The following is an 8,875-nucleotide window of genomic DNA, read 5'->3' as shown; positions in this document are numbered from 1 at the left end:
TTTAACAAAAAGCTGCTAAATTATTATAACAAATAGACGGTCATTATAGTCACTGAAGTGCTGAGCTTGATTTCTCTTTACATTTTTATGGCAGGAACTTTGTTTCTTGGGCTAAAATGGTTTCAATATTACTAGATTTTACACATTTTCTGTGTTTGTGTGTGTGTGTGTGTGTGTGTGTGTGTGTGAGAGAGAGAGAGTTGGTTGGGAGGCACAGCTGATTCCCTCATATTTTGGACCATAAAAGCTGTGTTCGTCTCCAGTTTTATGGCACAGAAAGTCTCCGAGGGGTAAATGGAGAGATGTAATGAGGTGAAATACAGGACAGAAAATTTCCTGCAGCAGCAGGTGACACATTATTTATAGGGATTTACGGCGTCATCGGTTATTTATAACTTAATTACTGTTCAGTCAGGCAAACAGACAACCCTGAATTAAACACACTCACTGCAGGAATGATTTGACAGCTTTTCCCAAAAAAGAAAAATGTTCAATCAGGCTGGAATAAGAATCAATAACACATCCAAGGTTACAGTAAATATAGTCTGTACAACAAAAGTGCTTTATTTTTGGTCAATGCGTCAAACAAAGTCATCAGTAACAGTGCAAAAAAATCTGTTTCTCTTCAAGAAGTATAAAAAGTTATGAAAAGAAATAACTTTTTTGGTTTCAATATTATTTTGTTAGTGAACAACAGTGATGAAAATATATACATGCATACAACTCAACTCACCTGTGTGTGAAATATTCGGTAATAGAGATTATTTTGATCATAGTGGTAACTGGACAGCTGCATCATTTCGACATGAAGCCATCGTGTCGGTAAAAATGTGACTTCACATGGACTGTCGCTCATTTCTTACATTAAACAGCATTTTGAAACAGTTAATGTCTCATACGTCTTTTGTGTTTAGATACTGGAGAGCACTGGTTTCTCCAGCAGGAGCCGCCGTAGCTCGACGGACAGACAGAGCAAGGTTTTCCGCTCCTATAGGGAGCCTCGCCCACCCAGTTTCCCCTGAAACACAAGTTAATATCACGTTAGCAAGTAGGCATTTCATGAAATTTTTTTACATGTTTGAGATAAATACCTATTAAAGGGTAAGACTGACATTATGTTTTATTTTTTAATGAAAATGTTCAATAAAGGACTTGTTTTCATTGCCTCCTGCTCGTTCTCCGAACATGAAATACTGATGATTTCTGAATATGTCTGCTTGTTTTCTGACTTATATTTTTATTTTTATTTATTGACGTATTTATTTACATCTTATTTTTTAAATAAAAATCTAAATCTGAAATCTGAATCTACATACTTTTCTAGTTGTTGCCAACACTTCGTACATAGCCAGTGTTTGATAACAGATATCCGGGCCGAGATTTCATCTTCTGTGCACTGGCGTTTGTTTAAAGTCCCATTATCAACTTGAGACGCTAAATTAAAAATTGTCTTTAATCCTTCTTTAGTCCTTGATCCTGCGGCATCTTTGGAGTTGAAAGACGGGTTGATTTAATTCAGCAGCTACTTTTAATCAACTCATCTTTCAACTCCAAAGATGTCGCAGGATCAAGGACAAATTATTTTTTTCTTGTTTACAAAATGACTATTAAATCAACCTTGTACTTTGTATAAACAGGGAATGACGCTCTGTAGACAGATATCTGCACATGAACGCAGATGAATAAATAAACGGCTGACAAAAAAGCTAAATTCTCATGAGATAAGAGCCGATGGGTTCTGAGATTGCGTTTCTGCGAATGCATTTCATCTATTTTTCTCGTCACACATAAAGTTTACCTGCATGGAACTAGAGCCCGCTAAAGCGTGCCGGTCAGTACTACTAGGACTATAAACAGACACCAGAACACTTCCAAAATCTTGTCCCGTTGCCCACCGATTCTGCATTCATAAGCAGATATCGATTTATAGAGATTAGAGGATCAATAAAGCCCAGTGCAAACTTTGCCTCAGGGTTCCTCAGCAGGTTAATTCAGCAAAATCATCATTTTTTTTAGGTCTTATATATGAGCAAAAGAGAAAAGAGCCAGCTGACTCATGTGTGTCTCTGACAAAAGTAATGAAATAGATAAACTTTTAGGGAAATAAACTCATTCTTGTTGTCAAGAGTTACATGAGATCGTAAAAAAAGTGCCAGTTTAGCTGTTTTGTATCTGTTTCCCCCCATTTCCGGTCGATTTATCTTCTCATGTAACTCCAGGCAAAAGAGCGTATTTCCCAGCTCTTCTTACTTTATAGAATAGTTGCAGACCAGCAGCGTTGCCTCCCTCCATGTGTGTCCAAACACGAACATGTTCGAACACCTCCTGACAGCACACCCCACTCTGTTGGTGCTCGCCCACACCATCTGAAAGCAAATAAAGGGAAAAAGGGATAATCTTTAAAAAAAGCATCCCAAAGAAGCAAAAACAGAGTTTAGACATATTCGAGTGATAACAGGATTTTCTCTCAACTCTCTTTGAATGCACAAAATGAACAAACCCATTTCGACACTTTCTCGGTCTCAAAGTAACAAATCTCAGTACCTGAGTGTAGTGAGAGCACACTGATCCTCTGCATCCGTTCGGGTAGGAGAAGTGATGCCTCTCGTTGTACCAGGATTGAACCAGATCAGTGATGGACTGGTACCTGTCACATCCAGCACACATTCAGTCAGTCATCCACACAGAGCTCCATGTGTTTTTATCATGAGACAATAAGACCTGTTTGTTAGTTTGTCTGCACCTTCCTGAAGTGACGGACAGGTTTTGGCCTATATATCTGATGGCCTGTGTCGGACCGTGATCCCAAACACATCGTGAAGCCCAAGAGTCCGCTGAGTTAGCGAGTCCTTCATCCCAGAGCTGTGGAGCCACGAAAAAAGAGGAATCTTTATGTCATTTTGGCTGTGTTCATGCATATGGAATACATTTTGGTAAGACTGTGTATTTTTGTGTAATCTTGGACTTTTCAGCTCAGTTTAGTGGAAACAAAATTGTTACATTAAGACTGTTAAGTGCAAAAAATGCGCCATTGAAACCATTAAACCCATTAAAACTGCAATTTTTTTATCCCACAGCTACCAAAGCATAAAAACATGAATTATATTATTTTTGGGTGCCATTCTGGGCTTTTGTCTTGGTTCCCTGGTCTCACTCACAGTGTCTCCTCACCATGAACTCCATATCTGCTGCAGGAGGAAAGACCTGAGAGCGGACTCGGTTGTGATAATCCAGCAGAGCGTTGATCTCTCGGGGTGAAATTCCTCGTTTACGTCTGCTGACGGCTCCGCTGAGCGTCCTCACGTCTGACTGTGTCTCAGCTCTGGTCACGTTGAGCAGCTCTGTGGAGCTCGACAGCACAGCAGCCGCAGCAGCTCCAGTGTGAGGCGTCGTCCACAGGGTGGCGGCCAGCAGGAGCTGAACACAAGCAGCTCCCATCAGAGGCCTGAGGAGGAGGAGGAGGCTGCAGCTGCACCACCTCCCTGCACAACTCTGAGGAGGAGACGAGTTCACATCAGGAGCAGCCTGACAATCATGAAAATCAATGAAAAAATCTCAAACAAGCATGAAGTCTGATAATTACACACAGTCTGTACTGATTTCATCTTATTTTAAACGGAAAATATCAAAACAGGTGGTTCACAATTAATTCAGTTCATTAAAAAAATAATAATAAAAATATTAGAATATTAACTTTAAAAGTTAAATCACATTGCATCTACTGTCCTTCTGCAAATATGTTTTTAAAAAATATACACATTGCACCAGGGATGACTTAATCAAAGTCATTAATCTCTGAACAGGAAAAAAAATCACAAAAAATCACATCTATCTATCTATCTATCTATCTATCTATCTGTCTGTCTGTCTGTCTGTCTGTCTGTCTGTCTGTCTGTCTGTCTGTCTGTCAACCAACATTTCCAAGAATTGCTGCAAAAGTCTCTTAAATAACTTTGAGTTAATTTGCAAAAACAGATGAAAGTCATTCTTAAAATGAACCAGCACCGATTTGATTGACATTCTCTGGAGTTCACAGATAAACACAATTTAGTGGAATAAATGAAAACAGAGATTTCCGTTTTTGCAAATGAACCCTTGTAGATAAATTTAAAAAAGTTTACCGTACAGTCACAATCTCTTAGAAATAATATTCAACATGTGTAATCAATCAATCAATCAGCAAACACATTTGTTACATAAAAAGAGGACAGAGCCGAGTGTCGTACCTTCATCAGTGGATCCTTTCACAGAGCAGAGACGAGCAGATCCTCACTTCAACGCGAGCCTTTGCAAACAAGCCGAAGTCATGTTTGGCAGAGAGTTTTTACTGGACTGACACAAACCCGAGAGCTGCTTCTTCTTAAACTTACAGTCTGTCTCTGTGTGTCTCTGTCTGTCTCTCCACTGGAGACAAAATCACAACGACAGGAAATACCTCTGAGCGCAAAAATCACAGAATATTTTACCGGCTGGTCTGATTTTTTTCACAACATATATTTGCAAAACCTTTCTTCAGCACTTTTGGAAATAAATAGTTTTTTAACACATCATAATAATTACAATAATTGTATGTATTAGGATATTTTATGATGATATTTCCGTTGTTTATGAATGTACTGTGTTTATAGTAAAATATATGTTACAAAATTACATCTGAATTATAATATGTCTTTCACAGTTCAGCTTTATGGTCATTTTACAGTTCAGGATTGCACAATTAAACGAAGCTGTAGTCTCCCTTACACTCCACACACACACAAATGTATACCTTTTTTAAACATACACATCATACATAATTATGCATTTATATATAGCTAACTTATACCTAACTGTTTATTTTCTTTGTAATTTAGTTAATTTTTTATTCCTTTCTTTAGCGCTACTTACATAATCTTTGTTTATTTTATTGCCTATTTTATTGTTTTATTCAATTAAGTCAGATATACACAGAAAATATGTACAGCATATCAGGCCAATGTGAGTATTAGAACTTATAGTGCAAATAGATACTGCTTATGAGTGCCAAATCATTCATTTGAAATTACAGTTAGCACACTAATATTGGATCCCTTTATTTTCAATGGCACGTTTTGGCCTCCCTCCTGACCTCAATGATTTTGTTTTAATAAAGCCTTCTATAAAATGTTGAAATAAGCACGCCTCGGGGGAAAGACTGAGCACAAGGTAAAATAAACAAAAAAGGAGAAAAGTGGCTGCAGAGCCAGCGTTCATCTCCAGCTGCTGTTGGTTCCAGGAAGGACCACCGATTCCCTGCCATCTGTAATATGCTCTAACAAGAGGACGAGGACACTGCCAAGGTACACTGCAGCACCGACAGCACCGGCAGCACCGGCAGCAACACCAGCAACACCAGCAACACCAGCAGCAACACCAGCAACACAAGCAGCACCAGCAGCAACACCAGCAGCACCAGCAACACCAGCAACACAAGCAGCACCAGCAGCAACACCAGCACCAGCACCAGCAGCACCAGCAACACCAGCACCAGCACCAACACCAGCACCAGCACCAGCAGCACCAGCAACACCAGCACCAGCAGCACCAGCAACACCAGCACCAGCACCAGCAACACCAGCAGCAACACCAGCAGCACCAGCAACACCAGCAACACCAGCACCAGCACCAGCACCAGCAGCATCAGCACCAGCACCAGCAACACTAGCACCAGCAGCAACACCAGCAGCACCAGCAGCACCAGCAGCACCAGCAGCAACACCAGCAGCACCAGCAGCACCAGCAGCAACACCAGCAACACCAGCAACACCAGCAACACAAGCAGCACCAGCAGCAACACCAGCAGCACCAGCAACACCAGCAGCAACACCAGCAGCAGCACCAGCAGCACCAGCAGCAGCACCAGCAGCAGCAGCAGCATCACCAGCAGCACCAGCAGCAGCAGCACCTGGCTCTGCAGCTACTGGGGTCAAAGAGGTCACTGGGACCAGTCCTCAGACACACAGAGAACAACTGGAGAATCAAACAAAAGCTCAATTGAAATCTGATGCCATTGTAAAATTACGTCTTGGTTACCATCATGCGACTGGCACTTTTTTGAAACCCACTGCAATCAGTTATTCATATCGCGAACTGTAAATTATATGTTCCTATAACCCACCAGCTCCCACCCAAACTTCTGCAGTGTGTGTGAGATGATTTGAGATAATTGAAAATGTCATCTGGTGTGAGAAATCTCAATTTATGAAACGCTCTGCGTGCACAGAACAAAATGAACTCTCTGACTCTTCCTCTTCAGTTTATGGACGAGGAACCTAATCCATGAAGTTCAACACGGTTTCAAACATTAAACTCAAAAGATGTAACTTTTTCCCAGATACGACACTCAGTTACATAAAATATTATTTGATTCAAACACAGGCATGAACGTATCAGGAGGCCAATAAACTGTTTACTCACATTCTTCGCTGTCATCTCGTCACATCACCATCAGAGCATTCAGGAACTAGAAAAGACAAAATAAATGAAATAGAGATGAGTTATGTTATTAGAAACTGGACATATTGTGAAGGCAGTGTAGGAATAGTAGACAAAATATTCTGAATATTTAAACATAGCCGATATTTTAACACTAACGGCTACGGAAGCCCTAAGTGGCCATACATTCACACATTTTATTCCTCTGTTTTCCTTAGATGAAAAGATAATTTTCTTGAGATCTCATGATAACGAAACTATGTTTTCTCGAGATAACAACAAAATTATTTTGAGATCTTGAGATAACAAAACAATACCGTAGTAGTAGGCTATTCATCAAAATAATTTATTTGAAACATCATACCGTGGAGCAATGTCAAAGGAGCGAGAGAATATCAAACACCGCATCACATGGGGACACGTGATGGCTGTTTGTGTCCAGTTTTGACAAACTGAGTGAGAGGAGCAGACTTAGAGCTGGGCGATAAATCGATAACGATATCAATCGCAATATAACTTTTCCTTGATTATATGAGATGTAGTCGATACAACACATTTGAGCCACGTCCGCTCCGCTGTCATTCTCCGTCAGTGTCTCCAAATGTACACGGTCTCATGGTGGTCTCTCATGGTTACTTCTTCCTATTCCTTTGTAGACATGATATATTTACGTTTGTTAACTTAATGCGTCTGATTGGCATTCTGGTGTTGTTTTTTTTGCTTATATACTGTATATATTTTTTTCTTCTACTTTGTTTGACATGTTGGAAATAAAGATCTTACTACATTAACGCACATGCATGAAATGTTTAACTTTGTTAGACACTGAAAATATTTTAATGTTTGTCCGATGTAAGAGCCCAAAACCTTTCCAAAGCCCATAGTGACATGTGGTGACAGCTGGGAAATCTTCTGTAGCAGAATAGATGAGAAAAAAATCAAAGCAAAGTTAAGTTTGAGAAACCTGATGTTTTTGTGAAGAATATCTTCAAAATTCAGTGATGTCCTGAAATCAAGCATGAGCTGAGCGTGCAACTATTGAGTGGCAACAGTGGTGACATCATATTTATCACTCTGTATCTTTAACTTTGGACATCTTTCACAGCAGGAGACACACAATAACAAACGTCTGCAGGAGCTGCAGGAGCTGCAGTGCTCTGAGCTACATGCTAACAGAAACATGCACATGCTGGCGATGCCACAGGACTGACACTTTGATTTTCAGCTGGAATAATCTGATTTGATATATTAGCATGGTAACATTAGTGAGGCTGATGGGAATTTCCTGAGTTTTCTTTTTGTGTCATGCAGGCGAGGCCACAGAGATGAGGCCCAGAAGCAGATATGAAGACTTTTGGGACTTTTCGATATTTTGAATGAACTTACAGGCGGCAGGTCCAAGTTCCAGATATCAGGAGGCTGGAAATCAAAGCACGAAGCATCATTGACTCTTTGTCAGGAAATGAGCGGAAAATGGGCCGGTTTTCAGCTGCAGAGCTGATGAGTGGAGGCGGAAACAGGTGATCAGGTGGGCGGAGCAGTCATGTGATTTGGACAGGTGGGAGCGTCTGAGGACATCTGGTGGATGGATGGAGAATAGCAACGCAGGGAGGAATGACAGCAGAGAGAGAAACAGACTTTATATAACATTTAGAAAGATCACAAAAGTTATAACAATAAACCCAAGACTGACCATTTTATGTTTTTTTTCTAATTAAACGTTTTTTATTTAATATTGACTATCTATATCTTTAGTCTGTTTCACAACTTCTTATATCATTTTATTATTTTTAACATATTTATTCATTATTCTACTTTGTGCTGTTATGTCATTTACCTCATATTTATAGCTTGGATATTTTACTTACTTATCTTTAAATATCTATCAATCTATTTATCTATATCTTTCTATTTATAGGTGTTATGCTGCCTCTGGTGTTTCCTTCACTGGTAGTGTTTCCTCAGCTCCTGGTTGTAATGAGTACTCCTGTTTTAAGTGCTTAACTTAATCATATATTCTTGTTTTCAGTCATGGGTTTTTAAAAAACTTTATTTATAGCGTTGTTATACAAAAGGAAAATAACATACATCAAGAAGACAAGGAAAGTATCTAAAAAGAAAATAAAGGAGAAGTCAGACAATCATCAAAATCATTTGTATTCACCCTCTGTGGGACATGAAAGCAGATTAAGTTTTCTCACATGTAGTCTGTATGGCACGGCATCATATTTTTCCCACTTTAACGAGCACTTATTCATATTTTATCTTCCGTAGTAGCATCCAAAGTGCACATCTGCTGGGTTCAACATTTAGTTTCAGCAGTGGCCGCATCAGTTTTGTCACATAGTTAATTTTTCTATCATCGCACATCAGCGAGGGGAGAAATGTTAAGCAGCGATATAAAATAGATCCATCAAACTGT

The 8,875-nt window shown here is 39.6% G+C and overlaps 1 protein-coding gene across 3 annotated transcripts; it reads right to left on the bottom strand.

Moving 5' to 3' along the window:
• Positions 1 to 563: 563 nt before the first annotated feature.
• On the bottom strand, positions 564 to 7,984 carry r3hdml (R3H domain containing-like). Of its 3 annotated transcripts, none has more exons than XM_088081755.1 (8): positions 7,840 to 7,955; positions 6,436 to 6,481; positions 4,227 to 4,404; positions 3,172 to 3,492; positions 2,744 to 2,862; positions 2,545 to 2,647; positions 2,251 to 2,366; positions 564 to 1,018 (listed from the first exon to the last, which is right to left on the bottom strand). In XM_088081755.1, exons 3-8 carry the CDS (start codon positions 4,230 to 4,232, stop codon positions 886 to 888), a joined length of 798 nt encoding a protein of 265 aa, XP_087937881.1. In that variant the 5' UTR covers positions 4,233 to 4,404; positions 6,436 to 6,481; positions 7,840 to 7,955; the 3' UTR covers positions 564 to 885. The 3 variants fall into 3 exon arrangements, with proteins under 3 accessions (XP_087937881.1, XP_042347292.2, XP_087937880.1); XM_042491358.2 differs by having other exon boundaries at positions 4,227 to 4,285; positions 7,840 to 7,954; XM_088081754.1 differs by lacking the exon at positions 4,227 to 4,404 and having other exon boundaries at positions 565 to 1,018; positions 7,840 to 7,984.
• Between the last annotated feature and the right edge of the window lie 891 nt (positions 7,985 to 8,875).

This window comes from Plectropomus leopardus, chromosome 9 (assembly GCF_026936395.1).
Source record: "Plectropomus leopardus strain MGB_pleo_1.0 chromosome 9, ASM2693639v1, whole genome shotgun sequence".
Classification (NCBI taxonomy): domain Eukaryota; kingdom Metazoa; phylum Chordata; class Actinopteri; order Perciformes; family Serranidae; genus Plectropomus; species Plectropomus leopardus.
This window is presented reverse-complemented; position numbering and strand designations above follow the sequence as displayed.

Coding starts and splice junctions, on each gene's coding strand:
- r3hdml (XM_088081754.1), bottom strand. Junction 2,863..3,171: donor CAGCAGATATGGAGTTCATG/GTGAGGAGACAC, acceptor GTGGCTCCACAG/CTCTGGGATGAAGGACTCGC. Junction 2,648..2,743: donor CTGTCCGTCACTTCAGGAAG/GTGCAGACAAAC, acceptor TGGATGTGACAG/GTACCAGTCCATCACTGATC.